General features: G+C 27.9%; 2 protein-coding genes and 2 pseudogenes across 2 annotated transcripts; 2 read left to right on the forward strand and 2 right to left on the reverse strand.

The window, feature by feature from the left end:
* The first annotated feature begins 202 nt into the window (after nt 1-202).
* Nucleotides 203-8463, forward strand: LOC132946208 (RNA-binding protein FXR1-like). Its single transcript, XM_061016086.1, has 12 exons — nt 203-682; nt 1421-1473; nt 2878-3198; nt 3305-3689; nt 3743-3880; nt 4190-4333; nt 4396-4586; nt 5219-5603; nt 5657-5794; nt 6320-6463; nt 6527-6639; nt 8191-8463. Exons 1-12 carry the CDS (start codon nt 632-634, stop codon nt 8300-8302), a joined length of 2175 nt encoding a protein of 724 aa, XP_060872069.1. The 5' UTR covers nt 203-631; the 3' UTR covers nt 8303-8463.
* A 139-nt stretch (nt 8464-8602) lies between these two features.
* LOC132947698 (DNA replication licensing factor Mcm3-like) lies at nt 8603-12640 on the reverse strand. Its single transcript, XM_061017957.1, is given in 3 exon segments — nt 8603-11304; nt 11306-12464; nt 12637-12640. Coding segments are annotated over 3 exon segments (1524 nt in total). The 3' UTR covers nt 8603-10943.
* On the reverse strand, nt 12439-15141 carry LOC132946209 (uncharacterized; annotated as a pseudogene).
* On the forward strand, nt 14856-18349 carry LOC132947699 (fragile X messenger ribonucleoprotein 1 homolog; annotated as a pseudogene).
* The last annotated feature ends 5231 nt before the right edge of the window (nt 18350-23580 follow it).

The following is a 23580-nucleotide window of genomic DNA, read 5'->3' on the forward strand; positions in this document are numbered from 1 at the left end:
CGTTGCATCATAGAAGATAGAACATTATGAAAAAGTTGCTTGAAAAAGATCGACAACTTTACTTGTGATGGATTCGGATTACGTTGCGCGCGTATCGTTGATAACACTTGTTGCATACAATAATATTACATGTTGCATACAGCGTATTATCACTATTATATTATTATCAATTATTATAATCATAGATACCTAATACAATTTTTATTATTCATGTAAAATGTTACTATTTAGTGTAAAGCATCGGCATAATATTCTATAATATAATAAAATATATTTAATATAATATGTCTATATCGCACTGTCGCAAACTCGCATTCAGACGCATCACTCACTCTCTCAACTGACTCCCTCGCCGACCGATCAAAGAGCAGCGGCCAATGAACAATAATCGAGAGAATTATTTATTATATTTGTAATTATTATTTTATTATTACTGTTGTACACAGCGACGCTGCCGAAGTCGTATCGCCGGCACGGTCACGTTGTGCAGTAGTGGTCAGCGGTCACTGGTCACGTACGACGTACTCGCGTCAACGTTCGTGGTCACTATAACTCTTTCGCTGTATACGCATCGCATAGACGAGCAAAAGCGACGAACAGTCATCAGCAACGCCACGCACCCGGCGCAGCAATGGGCGACAATAAGGTCGAAGTGCTCTTTGAGAACGGCGTCTATTACGAGGTGAGTTCGCGTAGGGTTTGGAAAGTGGTGGCTGCTGTCATAGCGTCTGTGGCGGTTTTCCCCGTCGAGTTGGCGGCTCGCAACTGGGTCTCCAGTTTCCACTCAGACGCTGTTCGGACAAGTATTTTTATCCTCTATTCCCGTTCTCCTTTCCACCCTTCGTATGGAAGGTGCGAGCCACCGGATGGAAACAGGTTATAGCTCGGTGTGTATTACACGTCTTTGAGACAGAGTATGGAAAAAACATTATCAATCATTTATCTAGACATTTTTGTTCCAGTCTTATTTCTGTAAAAATGGGAAGGATATGCTTTTATGTATGTTTGACTAAACGTCGGAACTCGGTTAATGTTTCAATATGGACTTAATAAATTGTATGTTTTTAATTTCATGGTACTCACTTATTTTGTTCTTAAAGGTTTTATTGCGACTCAATTTGTATGCAGCTTAATAAATTAGTCGATTCAGTTCCACCATGTGTTTGGTATCTATCTACAACATATCTCCGTAGTTTTATGTGGTCATGATTAACCGAGCACTGATATATTAGCCTAGTATATTCTCTTTTGGAATGAAGTATATACTGATATATTATATTTTACCTAAAATTTACCTGTTACTATTAAAATGGTCTGAGATCTGTAAATTCCTACAATTTTGTATGAATTATTTAAGATTGTTCTTAATTTATGAGAATGACAATTAACTTAAAGAATTAATTTAATTTATATATTTTAGGGTTTTGTTACGGGTGTAATGGAAAATGAAGTTCTAGTTTCTTTCCCTAATGAGTGAGTATCGTTATCTATATTTTCTAATAATACTTTTTTTTAAGCATTTTAATTGAAATTGCAAGTAGGTAGGTAGGTACATATACATTAAGAACCTGTGTTTGTTTTTTGCCTTGAATAATTTGTACCTATTTCAAAAGTAAGATTACAGTAGATAAGATTGAAAGAATCATGTCTTATTAAGTCAGATTTTATATTAAATTATACAATTACCTATATCAAAATTATTTTATTAGACTTTATACCTACTGATTCAAATATCTAATAGGTACATAGAGTTGTTGTTTTTTTTTTAATTAGCAACTATAAATATATGTATTTGACTACCTATTCTTTATTGCATGCATGATTTTAGTAGGTAATTACTATCTATTCTTCATAAAATAGTTTTTTATTTTCAACTAATACCTATTAACCCCCTAGAAATCAATATTTGTGTAGGTATCTTTAATCTATACTTTTTGTATATGACATTTAAATATTAAAACGATTTAATACAGTTGGTATTGTCTAACAAAAAACTAATACACCAATCATTGGTCACTAAATCATATTTAAGGAAATATTAGCTCACTATTGATTATGAATATATAGAATATAGATACTAATATTTATAACCGTGCTATTGATTCATTAAATGTTTAAAGATTATTCATGTAACCCATTTTATTTTAGTTTTCACAAAATATCCAATAGCTTAAATATCGCTGTATTATAAATTAGTAGAAATTATCGATAATCAAACCCAAAAAATAATAAACCACAATAACTACTAGTTTGTTCAGCAATCATTGTTATTAACTATAAAATAATGTTTTTTTATGTATAAGATGATTTACGGTAACATATACACTAAACAAGACAGCCAGTTGACAACATTGTCTTGTGCTGTAAGAGACATCACTACATCAGTACTCAAATAATTAATTACTATACTTACCGTTACTTATTATTTTCATTTTTAATTTTTTTTCATAATCTCTATTGATATTTAATATCTATTATGCACTTACTAGTTTGGTTTGCTCTAAAATTTGTAATTAAGTTAATAACTTTTAAATTGTTTTTAATATTAAATAGTTTTTTTTAATTTGTTTGTTTTTCAATTAAATTTGACTGAAGATTTATTGAAGATGTAATGTGATTATTGTTAAAGTTAATGAAAAGGAATTAAGTTTATATTATCTACCTTCGATAGTTGTTCACAAAATTATTAGGCAATGAAAATAAAGAAACTAATATGTATTTTATTAACATTTTTTGTTTATATATATATATATATATAGTCATATAACTTGTGGAATTTCTTATTATTAGTTTCTTTCCCGAATTGCCCTTGATCACTTAAAAACATTAAATTATTAGTACCTTGCCAAATAATAATATATCCTTTATAATTTTTAGTTGGTATCCGGAAACCGAATTCAACTATGACAATGTTCGACTCCCCTTGTCAGATGAGCAATGTAGTACAGAGTTTATAAACAATCAAGAAATAGAAGTAAAATCGGTCAGAGAACCTCATCCTTGTTATGGATGGGTAAAAGCAGTAATTAAAATGATTAGTGGTAATCCACCATCCCAGTTCGTTATCCAATATTTCAACTCAACAGTTATAGAAATAGTCTCTCCTGATAAAATCAGATGCAGTAACATAAATTCACACATTAATGGCAATACATTTCATACGTTTGATATTGATGTACCTGAAGATGTTAGAGAAATGTGAGTATAACAAAAATAAATATACAATCAATTTTAATTAAAATTCTTAGTCAAAATTAAACTGCTACAATAATATTTTGAATAATAACCATGTTTAATCTTTTAGTGCTAAAATCTATGGTATCCACATAGATTTCCAGAAAGCAATTAACGCATCTCAAGTGTTCTATAATCCGGATCAATCAGTATTGAGTGTTATATCTCGTTCATCATTGACCAGTAAAAAAGCATTGATGTTAGCTGACATGCACTTTAGAAACCTAAATGAAAATGCTATGGTTCTTATGAAGACTGAAAAATTAGACACGCAACTGGAAAATTCCAATCTACAGTTTAAATTATCTTATACTGATGAATTTAATGTATGTAATAACCTCATTGGCTTGGCTATTGGTACTCGTGGCAGTAATATCAAACGAGCTCGCAAGATTGAGGGTATTACAAATATTGAATTAGATAAAAATACTGGTGTTTTTAAAATTTATGGAGAAGTGAGTTAGTTTTATTGTAGCTCAGTAAAAATATCTAATAATCTTGTTTTTAGAATAAAGATGCTGTGATGAAAGCTCGAGGAATTTTAGAGTATAAAGAAGAATTTCTTCAAGTTCCAAGAAATTTCATGGAAAAAGTTATTGGTAAAAATCATAGAAACATCCAAGATATTGTCGACAAGAGCAGAGTGGTAAATTATTTTATTATTTTTAATATTAATAATTTGTAATACATGATATTTGTTGGATTTGAAATGTTTCTCTTAATTTAAAATAATGCTCTTTTATACATGCGTTATCTTTAAAACATTGGTAACATTATGGATTTATTGTCAATTGGTATATTACTATTTACTATACTAGTAAGTATAGTTATTTTTTGTAATTTTGACATTTAAAAACAAATATTATTTTTTTTTTTAAATCCCTAGCATTATATAATTTTTAGATATTTGGTTATTGTTATTTAAACAGTTTATATATTTTTATTCTGATTGTAGATTGAAGTAAAAATTGTAGGTGATGATGAGATACAACCTACTATTCCTCGTGAAGAGGGTCAAGTTCCTTTTATGTTTGTTGGTACAGCAGAGAATATATCTAATGCTAAATTTCTACTAGAATATCATTTAGAACACCTTAAAGTATTTATTTAATCTGTTTATACTGGAATATTTTCAAACTAATTAGTCAATTTTATGTTTAGAAACTTGAACAATTCAGTCAAGAAATAGTTGGAATGAAGCAAGAGTTATGTAGTAATGCACCGTCAGCTGCCCAATATTTCAACTCAACAGTTAAAGAAATAGTCTCGCCTGGTAAAATCAAATGCAGTAACATTAATGGTGATACATTTTATGCGTTCGATATTCCTGTACCTGAAGATGTTAGAGAATTGTATGTATTACAAAATAAAAAACCGATGTGGGTCAGTACGCACACACCAGAAGTGAATATAAGAATGGTAGCGTTGGAAATTGTTTAATTGATCGATAAAATACAAATTTAACATATTGTATTAATATACATTTTTATATACTATGCCGTACAAGTATGGTAATTTATTAACACCCATTTTCTTGCCAGTTCCACAGAATATATATAAACTAGAGAACCAAACGCTCTCACTATACTTACGTTTACGTATTCCTATCTACAATAAACACAATTAAAAAACAAATGTAACATTATTAATATAAATCTAATCAGTGTTAAATACTCACTTAAGTATTCACTTCGGTTATGTGTACAGACACACCCACGTATTTTTAAATCAATTTTAATAAAATCATATGTTGATTCAAGTAGACCGATAATAATTTAAAAAAATAATATCTAGTTAACCAAGAAACATATAACAAAATATAAATTATATTAAATATATGATTGGTGATAGTGGGGGTTAGGTTAAACAGTTCGCTGTCGCCTATGAAGTATTCACTTCAAAAAATATTTTATTATCGGTTATATTAGTTAGAATTGAACAGCTACAAAAATATTTAGAATAATAACCCTGTTTAATCTTTCAGTGCTAAAATCGATGGTATCCACACAGATCTTCAGATAGCAATTAGTGCAACCATGGTGTCATATAATCATGATCAATCAGTGTTGAATGTAACATCTCGTTCAACATTGACCAGTGAAAGAGCATTGATGTTAGCCGACATGCACTTTAGAAACCTGAACCAAAATGTTATGGTGCTTATGAAGACTGAAAAATTAAACAAGAAACTGGAATATTCCAATCTACCGTTTAAATCATCTTATACTGATAAATTTAATGTACATGATAACCTTATGGGTTTGGCTATCGGTGCTCATGGCACTAATATTAAACGAGCTCGCAAGATTGAGGGTATTACAAATATTGAATTAGATAAACAAAGTGGCGTTTTTAAAATTTATGGAGATGTAAGTCAGTTTTATAATATTTTAGTAAAACTATCTAATAATAATGTTTTTAGAATAAAGACGCTGTAATGAAAGCTCGAGGAATTTTAGAGTATAGAGAAGAATGTTTTCAAGTTCCAATAGATTTCATAGGAAAAGTTATTGGTAAAAATAAAAGAAACATCTTAGATGTTATTAACAAGAGCGGTGTGGTGAGTTCTTTTATTGATCCTTGTATTATTATTTATATATCATTGTATTATTATTTATTACTAATATAAGCAATGTAGAAGTCCCAATATTTATTGTATTTTAAATTGTTCATTTATTCGAACACAGTGCTCTAATATACAGACCTTTGATTCATTGACTTTAAGACATTGGAAACATTTTGCATTTTTAAAATTGTACACAAAACATTAGTTATTGCTGAAAAATACTATAATTTTATTTTTAGCATTCATTATTTTTCTTATCATTGGTATTTGTAGGGTGTAATAAAAAACAAAAAATATTCATTAAATTATTTTAGATATACTGTAAAAGGGTTTTAATGATTTTATTGTCAATTGGTAGACTACTATACTGCTATATTAGTAAGAATAGTTGTTTATTCCAGTTTTGACATTAAAAAAATATAATCTATCTTAGTAAATAATATTTGCATTTTTAGATGATTGGTTATTGTTATTAGTATTTCAATTTAAACAGTTATATTTTTTTTCTTGTTATTGTAGCACAGCATATTAATTGATGATGATGATGAGACACAACCTACTGTTATTCGTGAAGAGGATCATGTTCCTCTTATAATTGTTGGCATGGTAGAAAGTATTTCTCAGGCTAAAGTTCTAATAGAAAATCATTTAGAACACCTCAAAGTATTTATTTAATCTGTTTTTTCTAGAATATTTTTTTAACTAATTAGAAATATTTATATTTAGGAACTTGAACAAAATAGGAAAGAAAAACAAACTGAAATGGTGCACAATTTACGTAGTACACACAGTAGTAGACCAGCTGTCTCACATGCCACGACGCAAAGGCGAAACAACCGGTAAAATAGTACTAATTTAGTATTATATAAATTATATATATTTGCTGTGTTGTGAAAATGTATTTGTTTATATTACTCGGCTGTACATATAAAAAGTTAGATACAATAGAGGGATTTTGGCTTTCAACTGTAAGAGTCATAAAAAAAATGGTATTCTAAAAACACACTTAAACTCTCGCTGGACTTATTGTATTATTGAAATAGTAATGTTAAATTTCCTTTGCACACATAATTTAATTGTACTTAAACTAACTTTTTTTTATTGGCTTAATCCATAACAATTTTAATAACTGGCAATTTTTAAAAGTTAAATTGCATACAATATTAGTATAATTTACATACATTTTTTAGGAGTTAACATTTTCATGGTTAAATATATGAACACTTTCAGCTTAAAATTAATCAACCTGTCACTGGTCGCATAATTTTTTTTTTACTTTTGGTCAGGTAGTATAAAAATTTTCCATAATATGAAATATACTTAAAATATTACTTTACGTTGGTACTTTGTAACTAACAATAACTACGATTAATATACCTAAATAATTATATAACTTAAATTGCATATTAAGTACCTATAGTTTTAGGAATAAAAATTAAAAAATAATAAAAACTGTAAGGTAGTACAACACTATTATAATTTTAACTTTTCAACCGCACGGATAAATATTCTCCAAACAGATAAATATTGTTCTCAACACGCTTGTACCGAACAAACTAAAATAGTTTTTGATGAATTAAATGTCATTATGGAATTATGATGTGATTTTTATAAGCTAATTAGAATTACAAATCCATATTACAGATAATTACAGAAAAGCACATATTTATAAATACACTGGGGGATTATTTACCCCGCGCAACCAGTTGCGGGTTAATTAAGAGTTGTGTTTTAGAATGTTCAGTTTACTACAAATAAAAAATATATGTAGATTATTATTTGTTATAAGTAGAGCCGATTGACAAAATACATTAAGTGTATACTTTAGATGTAAGTTCCAACATTAGGCATAATCCAAATTACAAAATTGTATAATTTACAAATAAGCTATTATTAATGCTAATGTTTTTCAAGTATGTTTCAGCTTAGGATTTTTATCGTAAATTAGCAAATAAATATTTTGAAATATAATGTGATAGTCCATCAAAATTGTTATTTCTATTGAAACCAATGAATTAAATATAAAATATTACAATTTAGATTTTTAGTAGACAAGCTGTTGGTTTGTCCAGATTACTTCTTCTTATCAATCCCTAAATATTAGACTTAGGTAAAAAAATTAACTAAAAGTTTATGGAAATATTTTGTTTTAACAAATCAACATTCAATATTAATAAAATAGATTTTCATTATATAATAGTAGTAAATTTAACAATTTTGTTTGCTACATTAGTAATTTATTTACTTGATAAACATAAAATTATAGGTTCAAAACATTTTTTGCAATATTATCACAAAATAATCACCTGCATCAATTGTACAATAACTGAATTTGGTCGTCCGTTAAATATTTAACTATAACTATGGATTATTTGTTTTTATTTGTATAGTAACTTTAATGCTGACAGCGAAAACATGAATAATGGCCAAAGTAACTCCAAGGGAAGAAAAAATAACAGACATAGACGTGGTGAAGACGAGGGTGGGTGTACAATATCTTGAAAAAAAACAAAATAAACTGTTTATGTTTTAAACAGTTTGATACAATGTTTTAATTTTTTAAATGATTTGTTTTTAATTTAAATTTAAAAATACATATTATGTAAATACAAGATTTGTGTTATACTATGTTATGTAAAATATATATATTATATCAAAGCATATTTATACATCTTAATTTTGGACTTCGATCAAGTTTACTATAGTCAATAACAAAATTATAACAGTATTATGTAACCATGTAGGTACCACAATTTAAGATATACAAGTTGCTCAATGAACCTATAGATTTTGAGGTGCAAACTTTACATATGATTAATGGCGAGAATTTTTAGTAAGTGGTAGATTTTTAATCGAAATATTTTTTTCTTCAAACCACAGTCATTAATCATTATTGATATTTAAATTTGATACTATGGAAGACATTTTTTTTAAGATTAAAAATAAAGATAATTAGATTAAAATAATAATTTTACTTAGGTACAGTTTAATTTTTTTGAATTAATACAAATTAACTTACTAGACGTTTTGACACAAAATCAGTTACTGGGTAGAGTACAAATGTACAATTTTCAGAATAACTATCCAACAGTACTCTGTATGACTGCCTTAATAATTTGTTCAGTTGAACCAACTGTCACCTAAAAATGCAATGTCTATTAAGATATTGCGTTTGCATAAATAATGCATTATACCTATATTAATATTACTGTGATTGAGATAATTATATTTTCACCAAACCTCTCTATATTTGTATGTTTAGTTAACGTTTCTAATTCATCACCATTTATATTTTCTTTAAAATAATTATGGTAATTTTTGATACCCATCATTTTTGTATCTTTCACCTGATAAATTCTATATATTCATAGTATATTAAAATAGATTAGAAATAGATACAAATTTAATTCATATTCTACTAAATCAAAAAATAACATTTTTATTTATCATATTTTAGGGTTTTATTTTAAATGCATATTTTGATATTTTGAGAACATAAATGCATACATTCTTGATAAATGTCCAGCAAATTTAAGAACATGATTAAAAAAGGTGGACTAGTGAGTGTCACACTGCTGTACAGTAGGTTAAAAATGAGTCAATGTAATGGATTATATTAAATTTAAATTTAATGATATATTATCATTGTATAAGAAAAACGATTCTGAGCGAAGATGGCCAGTCAGCTTATGATATATTACTAGGTATATTTGATGATATTATTGTGAATAAAGTAATTTATATTTATTATTTTGTTTTAAATTGTTAATCCTTAGCTATAAAAACTGAACATTTTATACATTTTTAAGTACTAAATAATTTGTAAATTTTCAATTTCACATATTTCGTCAAAATTTGAACTTAATAATAAAATATTATAAAAAAAATGGTGCCTATGTATTATTAATATTTTTCAAATGCTATAGTAACAACATATCAGGAGCCTCGTATTAATTTTTCAATTTTTTTGACCCCAACAAATAAAATTTTATCAATATTTATAGAAAAAAAATCTAAAAATAGAAACTTAAAATTGTCCGTAACCAGCTCAAAAAAAGTCAAAATTTTCAAAGTTGTATGGTGTATAGAAAAAGAAAATATAAACATTCGGTGAAATGTTCATGTATTTAAGTTATTTGTTTTTGAATTACAAAAAAATAAGAAAATCCCTACTTGAGAAATCGAGTGAAATCGATTAAAAATATGAACTTCAAACGCTCATAAAAATTTAATTTAATTTGCTTGTAGAAATTTTTTGTTTTGATAAAGGTAGACAGGTTTATGAGAAATTTTTTATTACATTTTCAAATTAAAAACAAAATTTTTATGAATTCTTAACTCAAAATAATTTGCTGATTTTCGTGATTTTTACGTATTTTGTCAAGAGTTTAACTTTAAATGCGTAGGTAATAGGTATAAAAAAGAATTTTGACTGGATTTTTAATATTTTCCAAATATTATTGTCAAAAAATATTAGGATCCTTATGTTAAATTTTCAAGCTTTTTTACCCAACAAATAACATTTTATTGACATTCATAGAAGGAGAGTCTAAAAAAAATTGAAACTGAAAATGTCCGTAAACAGTTCAAAACAAATGATAATATTTTGAAAATTTTATAGTGTATAGAAAATGCTAGTATATACAACCGGTAGAAGTGTAATGTATGTACGTTGATTTGTTTTAGAGTTACACAAAAAGGCAAAAACCATAATCGATTGAGTCAAATACCTACCAATTTTACGTAAAAATTACCGTTTTTCTCTAATTTTTCTTTTGTTTTTCATCGCTCAGAATCTTCACTATAATTGATCGTCGATAAATATGCAATTTTCACTGGATGTTTGTATTATAGCAATTTCTATGCACCATACAATTTTCGAAGTATCTTTTTGAGTTATTTATAGGCGTAAGAAAAAGTCGAGTTTTTTTGGTTTTTTTAAATTAATGACAATAAAATATTTTATGCTCTGTTCAAAAAATTTGAAATTGTAGTACTAGACAGACGTTCCTCATAAGTTAGTGGAAATTTAGCGAAATAATTTTTTATGAGCTTCTGAAGTTAAAAATAACTAATACTAATACTATGCCGGGCACCTCTGTGGCTTAGTACATTTTGCATCGAACTACACCATCGTGTAGAGCTAGATGCAGGAATAATTTTGATATTTTTTCTGTTGTATTTGTAAACTGTTGTATTTCTCGAAGACGTCGACCAGCTCCCTTGACGTGTTTGTTGTTTCATATTCCAATCTTTTTGTACTCAAAACATCCACATCTGAAGTCAATGGCAACACTTCACCGTCTTGTTCTTTAGGATCTCTATATCTATGCATGCACATTACATGATCACTTATAAAAATATCATTTTCACGATTAGGTACATCCAACATGATCATCATTAAATCAAACCGAGACAGTAATGAATCTTGCATGCCTATGTTAGCCGTTGGAGTTATATGTTGATTATATCTACCACCAAGTGGGTTAGCAGCTGCTAAAACTGGCATTAAGCTTTGCATGTATACCAGCTTTTGAAATAGACACCCTCCCTTGTTCCATAGCCTCATGTATAGCTACTCTGTCAATATCTGACATTTTGTCAAATTCATCAATACACACCACACCTCTGTCAGTAAGTACCATAGCTTCAGCGTCTAACTGAAGACCTTTAGTTGCTTTATTCGTAGTGACAAAAGCAGTCAAACCAACCCCTATAGATCCTCTACCTGTTGTGCATACAGCTAATGGACCAACCTGCAACACATATCTTAGCAATTGTGATTTTGAAACTGCTGAATCTCCAACTAGTAAAACATGTATATCTCCACGTATACGTGTGTTGTTGGGTAATATTGTTTCTATACCACCCAACAATAAGCATACAATTGCTTTTTTCACATTTACATGACCATGGATGGTGAGCGCTATTGAATCAGCCAGTAAATCAAATATAGCGTCTTTATTTTTATCTGATAATTTTCTGCAAAGCGTAATATCTGACCTGTCTACTGAAAAATTTGCATTTTTGATTATGTTATTTGCAATAACCATAGTTTTAAAAAAAATGCTGCCTTTTGGTGGCAAAAAACTACGATAAATACCAACAACCATTACCCTGTCACCAGGTTTAGACATATCCATCAAATCATCATCCACTAACACATCAACAAACCGGGCCGCTTGCCCAGCTGGACTTTTTTCAACGGATTCTTGAATTGTTAAAAACTGCCGATCTTTAAAAACAGAGAGCCCAAACTCAGTTTCTAAGAGATTACCGTCATCATCTCTCGATGGGTAAGTGCAATTAGATGTAGCCGAAGTAAACGCGAAGTTCGGAGATGTGAAGTCGGTGTGTTTATGCTCATACATTTTTTTTGTAGCCGGGCAATAGTGTACACTTTTTATTAGTACCGGATTAACATCTGATCTCATTGTCACTACACCTTCTAGACACACCAAATTGCCTAAAATAAGGTCCAAAGAATTTGATACTGAATTGGATTTCTTGGAAGCACTAGTGGTTGACAGTATTTCGGTTGTGTCTTGAGATATGTAATTTGTCTGGGAAGATGTAACTATTTCATTGTGTATTAATAATCTTTTATACGCGGCTTCAAATTGACTAGCTGTAGGGTTGGTTGTCACAGAAACCACCACGTGATCTTATTGCCGAAAAAAAACATTTCCAAATGGTCTTGGGAAATTTTATATGTTAATATAAATTCCAATTGATTGGTCTTTAGAACATCATCTATTAATTCACCAAGACTTGTTAGGCAAATTATAAGACCATTGAAACCAGTTCTCCTTTCAGAATTTATTATTGGTATAAACTCATGTGTCTTTGACTGTTTATTAATACTTTGGTCTGTATGTTTGATAAATACTCAATTGAAGAAGAAATAAATGACTTAAGAAATGTTTCATTATTTAAATAAATAGGTCTTTTGAATTGGGTTTTACCTAAAAAATTTCTAGTGTTTAAAACATCAAAAATGTTATTTATATTTTGATAAAATTGAGAAGTAGCATCAGAGTTTTCAAAATTAGCGATCTTCTGTTCTGTACAATAAGTGAGAGCTTTAGCTTAATCTTAATGTTTGAGCTGCAAGCTTCACTTTAATCTTTTCTTTGTAGTAGTTTATATGCCTTGACCTAATTTTGGTGGCTAAGTGTAATTGAGCGCTTTCTTGTAAATTTACTATCTATTTTAGTAATTCCCATTTTATTTCTCGTCCATCTTTGTCATATAAAGTTTTCCAATCACCAAAAGTGTTTCTGCAAAGCTTAAGCATATGGCATGGATCCAAAAAAATAAAAAATTTTCTTTGGTAGTTGGGTGCGGGTTCTTTGAGATGATCGATCAATTGACATAAATTTTTAACTTTCTTGGTCAACCAGGTATTCTTATTATGTAATAATTTTGTTTTACATTTGTATTTGGATACACTTTGTTGTGAAATATCCCAATATCGTTTGCGTTTTCTGGGAGTATTCAAGTCATCAGCTTTAAAATCACCAAATACCCATTTTCTTTCCCTGTAGATATATTATTAATAGTATTAGTTTAAATAATAACAATAATTAAACTCATAAAAAGTGCTATAACTAAATAAATAATAATATTAATTACATGGGCTTATTGGAGGTATTCATCATTCTTTTTGGAGTTACTGGTACTTGAATATCCAAAATGGAAGTTTCCATAACATCAACAATAAATGGGCTAGTAATATCTGAATCACCATCAAGTTCACCTAGAGTAATTATATTAAGTAGAAAGATTAAGTAATATTATACATTTATAAGTATTTAGTTAACATAATGGAATATAACGTAGAATAATATAATAACTTACAATCATTGACAACTGGCTAACATTCTTTATCATCGAACAATGGGGATACTGCATCTTTACAAAATTAATATGTTGGTGTAACTTCTGTAACTTCAACAATATCAAAACTATCATTCATCTTTGATGGTGTAACTTCCATGCCATCAACAATAGATTGGCTAGTAATATCTGAATCACCATCAAGTTCACCTAGAGTAATTATATTAAGTAGAAAGATTTAATAATATTATACATTTATAAGTATATAGCTAACATGATGGAATATTAACGCTAAGTTTTTAAACACAATGTTTATATAGCATTAAATTCTGCTGTTAATTAATTTTTATTTTATTTTATTTTATTTTCAGTGTCTCCACTGCTATTATCTATTTGTAAGTTTTGCATTGTAATTTATTATTTACTTCTGTACTAATGTTATAATTTCTTAAGGGTCCTTATCCGTTTATTAATAATAAAATAATAACTTACCATCATTGAAAACATATACACATTCATCAACGTGGAATAATGAGGGTACTGCATCTTTACGTGGTGAAAAGGATGTAGATCTAATGGTTTTAAAAAAATCAGTTGCAGCAAAATGTTTACTACACACTAAACTGAATTTGCTAATTTTAATATTAGGATAATATGCCATATAATACGGTCTAGCCATATACGCCGAAGTTCTTCTGATAGTGGAAACCTATAATTAATAGCAAAATCATTATTAAAAATACAATATAATAATATATAATATATTGTATATTTACTTGTGTAGTATAACATTGTGTTGTTTTGATGCAACACTTTTACAAAGTGGAATTGAGCACATCGTAATCATTTTGATGAAATATGTATAACAACAAAAAAAAAAAGGTTCAAAAATGACAATAACAATAAAACAACACAGTACTAGTTCAGTCAAATCAAAATGTAGTTTATTTTACTTTTGAAAAACAAGTGAGCAGTAGACGCCCGACCAAGTGAAAAACGAATTTTTTAATCTCTTTAACCTATTTATCATTCACTTTTTTACCTATCAGTTAATAGGTCCAAGTGTTTTTAATCCATAATGCTTATCAATTATAATAAGTCTCGGCATAATCAAATAAATATTAATTTTTTTGCTTCAAGATACTGGTTTTTGCTTATCAGATGTTGTCTGATTATTTTCTGCTCAAGGCGCAGTCCTTTTATAGTTAATAGATCTATGGTTACTGTAAACCATCGACATAATACAACATAAATATATATAATAATATTATGTGTACCTATATCGCATTTTCGTAACTCGCATCACTCACTGTCTCAACTCTCACTGACTCACTCGACGACCGAACAAAGAGCAGCAGCAAATGGATAATAATCGAGATGATACGTCTATAATAATATCATAATATTTGTAATTATCATTTAATTATTACCGTACACCTCGACGCTGCCGAAGTTAAACCGCATGCACTCTCGTGTTCCGCAATTGTGGTCACCAACTTCCTCGCTCTATACGCATTAAGCGCACAGGTGTCCGGCGCCACCGCCGAGATCCCCTCATCGCTGCTCCGACACTAACACCGATTCCGATCACCACACAATTACCAGACAAGCAAAAGCGACGACTAGTCGTCAGCGATGGACGACATTAAGGTCGAGGTGCTCTTTGACAACGGCGCCTATTGCGAGGTGATTAGATTATTCTTAATTTATGAGAGTGATAATTAATTTAATTAATATATTTTAGGGCTCTGCTACGGGTGTAATGGAAAATGGTGTTCTAGTTTCTTTCCCTGATGAGTGAGTATATCTTATCTATATTTTATTATAATACTTCTTTTAAGCATTTTAATCAAAATTACAAGTAGATAGGTACATAAACAATTAAGAACCTATGTTTGTTTGTTACCATGAATAATTAGTACCTATTTCAAAAATTAGATTACCCTTAAAAAAATCATGTCTTATTAAGTCAGGTTATATATTAAATTATACCGTTACCTAAATCAAAATTATTTTACTAGTCTTTATACCTACAGATCCAAATATCTAATACCTAGAGTTGATTTTGTTTTTAAAATAGTACCTATAAATATATGTAATAGACTACCTATTCTTTATTGCATGCATGATTTTAGTAGGTAATAACTATCTATTATTCATAAAATAGTTTTTTATTTTCAATTTATACCTATTGACCCTCTAGAAATCAATTTTTGTATAGGTATTTTTAATTTATACCTTTTGTATATGGTATTTAAATAATAAAACTATTAAATACAGTTGGTATTATTGAACAATATATACCCCTAATTCCCTAATTAGTATTGGGCTTTAACTTTTTACCTAAATAATCACCAAAAAAATTTTTAATTCGCTTATAGTTAACAGTTTTAAATAATTATTCTTAAACCTGGTTGATCAAATTAATGATCCTCTAAAATTTTATAGACCAATCATTGATAACTTAATCATATTTAAGGAACCATTAGCTCACTATTGGAGCATTTTAACTCCCCCAAATTTTGATTATGACAGAAAAATATCACACATCATTGAAAACAAGTTGCTATTCTCAGAATTTAAATTAAGTGTATACACTATTTACAAGACAGCCAGATGACAACATTGTTTTGTGCTATAAGGGACATCAGTACTCAAATAATTAATAACTATACTTACCAATACTTACTATAGTTTCTAAAATTTATCATATTTGCTTATTTTTAGATTTAACACTTGTTGATGGCTTCTAAATGGAAAATAATTAAGCTAATATTATCTATCTTCGACAGATGTTTACATAATTAGGCAGTGAAAATAAAAAACCAACAAGCTTTCTATTTACATTTTTGTTTATATATACATAGATAACTTGTGGAATTTCTTATTATAAGTTTCTTTCCCGGATTGTCCTTTATCACTTTAAAACATTAAATTATTAGTACCTTGTCAAATAATAATATATCTTTTATAATTTTTAGTTGGTATCCGGAAACTGAATTCAACTATGACAATGTTCGACTCCCCTTGTCAGATGAGCAATGTAGTACAGAGTTTATTGACAATCAAGAAATAGAAGTAAAATCGGTTAGAAAGCCTCATCCTTGTTATGGATGGGTAAAAGCAGTAATAAAAATAATTAGTGGTAATCCACCATCTCAATTTGTTGTCCAATATTTGAACTCAACAGCTGAAGAAATAGTCTCTCCTGATAAATCAGATGCAGTAACATAAATTCACACATCAATGGCAATACATTTTATACGTTTGATATTGATGTACCTGAAGATGTTAGAGAAATGTGAGTATAGCAAAAATAAATATACAATCAATTTTAATTAAAATTCTTAGTTAAAATTAAACTGCTACAATAATATTTTGTATAATAACCATTTTTAATCTTTCAGTGCTAAAATTGATGGTATCCACACAGATCTTCAGATAGAAATTAGTGCAACCATAGTGTTATATAATCCTGATCAATCAGTGTTGAGTGTTATATCTCAATCACCATTTACCAGCAAAAAAACATTAATGTTAGCCGACATGCACTTTAGAAACCTGAACCAAAATGTTATGTTGCTTAAGAAGACTGAGGAGTTAGCCAAGCAACTGGAAAGCTCCAAGCTAAACATTACATCAACATCTTATACTGATAAATTTAATGTACTTGATGACCTTATGGGTTTGGCTATTGGTGCTCATGGCACTAATATTAAACGAGCTCGCAAGATTGAGGGTATTACAAATATTGAATTAGATAAACATACTGGCGTTTTTAAAATTTATGGAGATGTAAGTCAGTTTAATAGTACTTTTGTAAAAATATCTAATAATCTTGTTTTTTAAATAAAGGCGCTGTAAAGAAAGCTCGAAAAATATTAGAGTATAAGAAAAAATTTCTTTATGTTCAAAGAGATTTTATTGGAAAATTAATTGGTAAAAATGGTAGAAACATCAAAGATATCATTAAGAAAAGCGGAGTGGTGAGTCATTTTATTTATCCTTATATTAATTTTAATATTAGTAATTTGGAAGGCTCAATATTTATTGCGCTTAAAATTTTTCTTTTACTCAAACACAATGCTGTCCTATAAAGGACTTTAAGACATTGGAAATATTTTGCATTTTTAGAAATTTTACATAAAACATTACTTATTCTTGAAGAATACTACAATTTAATTTTTAGTATTCTTTATTTTTTTTATCAGGGGTATTTGTAGGGTGTAATAAAAAAAAAACATTAATTAATTATTTTAGGTATACTGTAAGAGGATTTTAATGGTTTTATTGTCAATTGGTAGATTACTCTACTAATGAGTATAGTTGTTTATTCTTATTTTGTAAAAATATACTATGTCTTAGTAAATATCATTTACATTTTTAGATGATTGGTTATTGTTATTAGTATTTCAATTTAAACATTTATATTTTTTTCATTTTATTATAGATCAAAATACAAATTGAGGGCGATAATGAACTACAACCTAACATTCCTCATAGAGAGGGTTATATTTTATTTATGATTGTTGGCACTGTGGAAAGCATTTATACTGCTAAAGTTCTAGTAAAACAGTATAAAGTATTTATTTAATCTGTTAATTTTAAAATATTTTTTAACTAATTACAAATATTTATATTCAGGATCTTGAACAAAATAAGAAAGAAAAACAAATGGAAATGGCAATGCCAAGGCGATTCAACCGGTAAAATAGTACTATTTTATTATATATATATATTTGCTGTGTTGTGAAAATGTTTTTGTTTATATTATTCGGCTGTTCATATCTATAATCAGTTAAATACAAGAGAGGGATATTTGGACTTATAATATAATATTATAATATATAATATGCTCAACACACACCTAAATTCTCGCTGGACTTAGTATATTATTGAAATATTCATGTTAAATTTCCTTTGCACACATAATTTATTTGTACTTAAAATAACTTTATTTTATTGACTTAATCCATAATAATTTTAATAATTGGCAATTTGTAAAAGTTAAATTGCATACAATGTAAATATAAGTGACATGAATTGTTCAGGGGTTAACATTTTCATAGTTAAATATATAAACACTTTCAGTTTAACATTAATCAACCTGTCGTGTAATTTTTACTTTTGGTTGCGCGGGATACAAATTTTCCATAATATGAAATATACTTAAAATATTATTTTTAGTTGGTACTTTGTAACTAACAATATTTATAATTAATATACACAAATAATTATATAATTTAAATTGCATATTATGTACCTACCTATAGTTGTATGTGTACAAATTAAAAAATAATAAAAATGGAAATATACTTAAAATATTAATTTTAGTTGGTACTTTGTAACTAACAATACCTATAATTAATATACGCAAATAATTATATAATTTAAATTTCATATGTACCCACTGTATTATAAATAAAAATTAAAAAATAATAAAAACAGTAAGGTAATATTATAATACTAAATTTGCGCGGGGTAAATATTCTTTAAATTGATAAATTTTGTTCACGACATGCTCGTACCGAACAAACTAAAATAGTTTTTGATGAAGTAAATGTCATTATCAAATTATGATGTGATTTTTATTAGCTAATCAAAATTACAAATCCATATTACAGATAATTATTGAAAACACATATTTATAAACACACTGGGAGATTATTTACATTGCGCAACCAGTCGCGGATTAAGTAAAACTTGTGTTTTAAAATGTTTGGTTTACTGCAGATTAATATTTATTATAAGTAGAACCAATTTACAAAATACATTCAGTGTATACTTTAGATGTAAATTCCATACATATGTATAGTTTTCTAATAAGCTATTATTAATGCTAATATTTTTCAAGTCCATCGGAATTATTTTTCTATTAAAACCAATAAGTTAAATACATAATAATATTACAATTTAGATTTTTGGTAGACAAGCTGTTAGTTTTTCCAGATTAAGTAATCTTATTATTACTTCTTCATATGAATCCCTAAATATCAGATTTAGGTAAATAATAAACTAAAAGTTTATGGAAGTATTTCGTTCTGACAAATCAACATTGAATGTTAATAAAATAGATTTCCATTATATTATAGCAGTAAATTTAACAACTTTGTTTGCTATATTAGAAGTTTTTGTACTTGCTAAACATAAAATAATAGATTCAAAACATTTTTTACAATTATCACAAAATAATCACAGCATCAATTGTACAATTACTGAATTTGGTCGTCTGTTAAATATTTAACTATTACTATTGATTATTTGTTTTTTTTTGTACAGTAACCTTAATGCTGACAGTGAAAACATGAATAATGGCCAAAGTATCTCTAAGGAAGAAAAAGTAACAGACGTATACGTGATGAAGACTAGAGTGGATGAACATTTCTTGAAATATAAAATTTATACTAATTAACTGTTTTTTGTTTTAAACAGTTTGATAAGTTTGATACAATGTTTTAATTTTAATTCAGAAATATGTAATATACTAATAATATGCTATGTACTGTTGTCTGTCAACTGTTTGTATCTTATGAGATGGATTAATATAAAAAAATACATAGTACATTCTATTCAATAATGTAAATAGAGAATTAGTGTTACACTATACATATATATATACACCTATTTAAGCATATTTATACATCTTAATTTTGGTCTTAGGTCTTAAGCTGACAATAGTCAACAACAAAATGATAACAGTATGACATACTCGTGTACCACAGTTTAAGACAATATACAGGTTGCACAATGAAACTAAAAATTTTGAGGCTCAAAGTTTACATTAGAGTATTGATTGTAGGTGATTGATTTCTTAATCTAAATATGTTTTTATTCAAACCACAGTGAATATTATTAATCGTTTTTGATATTTGAATTTAATATTTTGATGGACATATTTTAAAGAATGAACAGTGGCATATTTACGGGGGGGGGGCTTGTCCAAGGGTACAGGACCCCCCAGAACCTCTCCAAAAAAAAAAAACTAAAATTCTTACGAGCATATTTTGGACTTAGAAAAATTATCAACAAAATAATAAAATTCACAATAAAACAACAACTGTCTTTTATTTATTATCAACCACGACTACAACATCAAACAGATTGTCTGCGACCTGCATCTATAATATCTCGGCAGCCACTTATCTACTATTAGAACTACGATAGTAGGTACCAAGCTCCCGAGAATATTACAAGAGTTTATTATATTTTTGTCGATATTAAGGAAGTACACAATAAATTGATTTTATTATGTCTCTTTGTTAGGCAATTTTTTTAAAAAAATCCAATGATACAAATGTTCTGAAATTTGATCGTCACATATCTTCAGCTTCCGTAACTACTCCTAATAGACCAATTTCACCAAATATAGATAATAATGTCAAACGTACCAAACTGTCCAAAAAATCTGACAATATTGAAACGGAAAATGAACATTTTAACAATTTCGATATTGGATTTTATTTTAACCGCTCGTTAACAGAAAGAAGAAGTTTTTAAAAAAATTTGGAAGCCCGAACCTACTTTTGAATTCTCTAATACTGTGATATTTAGTGGTAAAGATAAACTATCCAAAAATTTAAAATTTCAATACAGATGGTTGCATACTTTTCCGTGGTTAGCGTACTCCGCAAAATTAGATGGTGCATTTTGTACGTTTTGTGTAGCGTTTGCTAAATCAGGATAGCCGGAATAAATTCTCATAACACTAGGCGCTTTGGTTAGAAAAGCTTTTCAAAATTGGAAACATGCAATGGAAACGTTTAAAAATCATTTAACAGTTTAACACTTCAGTATCACCACCAACTTTGTCCGTCTTTGATGCAGATCATTTCGAAAAAACGTACATTTATCTATTGAAAATCAATTAGACACGTCTGCTCGGGCACGACAAATTTTTGTAAATAGAAAAAACATTTCAACTGTTATTGAAACAATTATTTTATGCGGTCGACAAAATATACATCTACGAGGTAAAAAAATCGAGACGACTGGAATTTATTTTATAACTATACTTTATAATATGTAGTGCTAAATACAAAATATATATTATAATAATTAATATTACATAAGACTATACGATTATATAATATTTAGTTCAACTTCCTATAAAAACTGTATAAGGACGTAACTATTACAAGATATCATACTTAATATTAATTATGTATAAACTGAAAATGAAAATTTCCCTGAATGTTTGCATAAGCATTTTCTATACACGATAAAATTTATTAAATAATTTGACTCTTTTTGAGCTGTTTACGGACATTGTCAGTTTTCAATTTTTTTAGTTTTTTTTTCTATAAATATCAATAAAATTTAATTTGTTTGGTAAAAAAGCGTGAAAATTTAATATAAGGCTCCTGATATATCGTTCTAATAGCAGTTGAAAAATATTAAAAATATATAGGCACAATTTTTTTTTATAATGATTTAAAGTTCAAATTTTAACAAAATTTATCAAATTTATAATTTAATAATTGTTTTGTAACTAAAAATTTATAAAATGTTCAACTTTTATAGTTAAAAATTAAAAATTAAAAACAAGACTCCACGTAAATAGGTTATATATAAATTACTTTATTCACAATAATATCATCAAATATACTTGGTAATATCATAGGCTGACTGACCGTTTTCGCTGAGAATCGTTTTTCTTACACAATGATATTATATCATTGAATTCAAATTTACCACCATCCATTACAGTGACCCACTTGTAACCTACTGTACAGCATAGCGACACCCACTTGCCCACCTTTTTTTTTAAAAAAATCTATTTATATTTAACATTTATTTAATGCAAACATTCTAAGAACTGATTATATTATATTCCGTATCCGGGAATAACTACTCGCATTAGTTATTATTTTAGATTCTGAGCGGAGCGAGGATTTTTTTTATATCCTGTATACAAAATTTATACCAGAAGGAGTGCTTCCATTTCAACGTATAGTACCTTATCTTTTAGCAAATTGGATCTAAAGATAACTACTTTCAACAGGTATTTTTTCGATTTTCTCAATAGTTATTTAATGCCACGGAAAAAATTTTACTGACAAATTACGAAAAACCGCTTAAAATGGAATTTTAATTTCTAACAATTTGTGTATCACCGTAGCAACGAATAAAAAATGATAATATTATAATATTAATTCCACTTAAAGGTTATAATAAATAATAAAAATTTAATAAATCCAGACTGATAAACCGTCTCCGCTCAGAATCGTTTTTCTTCTACAATGATATTTATCATTGAATTCAAGTTTAATACAATCCATTATACAATGACCACTTGTAACCTACTGTACAGCAGAGCGACATCCACTTACCCGGTTTTTTTTTTAATGAAATAGGTATTAACACTATTTTAAATAAACTTGTATAACGTTTTAATTCTGAATAACGATAAACGCAAAAGTTGAATAACGTTTTAATTCAAAATTACAATAAACGCAAAAATTGTGTAACGTTTTAATTGAAAATAACATAAAACGGAATTTTTTTTTCAAATGCAAACCCTACAGGTAATAGTGATCTTCGCAGGTGCCTACTTACCTAATAGGCACCTACCTAATTGAGTAGCTACATATATCATGAATTTGGTGCATTTAATTCCAGTGAAGTATTTTTCCAGCGTTACATTTTCCAATGTTAGATATAAGTATTTGTTTTATGTTGTAATAGGTATTTTATTACTTACATTCCCGTATAATATTTAATATCTTTTTGGATTATTACCTAAGCACGTAATACTTACCCGATTTTTTTTTATTCCCGTTAAATACTTTCCCGATTTGTTCATTTCTCCGTAATAATTGTTCGTGTAAATGTGTAACGTTTTAAATCATCGTAGATCGTACGGCGCGCGTACGTGGAGGTAGAACGAACGGAATCATACTGTTGGGGACCATTTGGTAATTTGTGACTATGAACCGATGGAA

The sequence above is a fragment of the Metopolophium dirhodum genome, chromosome 6 (genome assembly GCF_019925205.1).
Source record: "Metopolophium dirhodum isolate CAU chromosome 6, ASM1992520v1, whole genome shotgun sequence".
Taxonomy (NCBI): domain Eukaryota; kingdom Metazoa; phylum Arthropoda; class Insecta; order Hemiptera; family Aphididae; genus Metopolophium; species Metopolophium dirhodum.

Bases quoted from the DNA above. Each gene is read 5' to 3' on its own strand.
- LOC132946208 (XM_061016086.1), top strand. From the start codon at position 632: ATGGGCGACAATAAGGTCGAAGTGCTCTTTGAGAACGGCGTCTATTAC. The intron at 5,604-5,656 runs GTAAGTCAGTTT...TAATGTTTTTAG, and splicing joins TTTTTAAAATTTATGGAGAT to AATAAAGACGCTGTAATGAA. The intron at 6,464-6,526 runs GTATTTATTTAA...ATTTATATTTAG, and splicing joins ATCATTTAGAACACCTCAAA to GAACTTGAACAAAATAGGAA.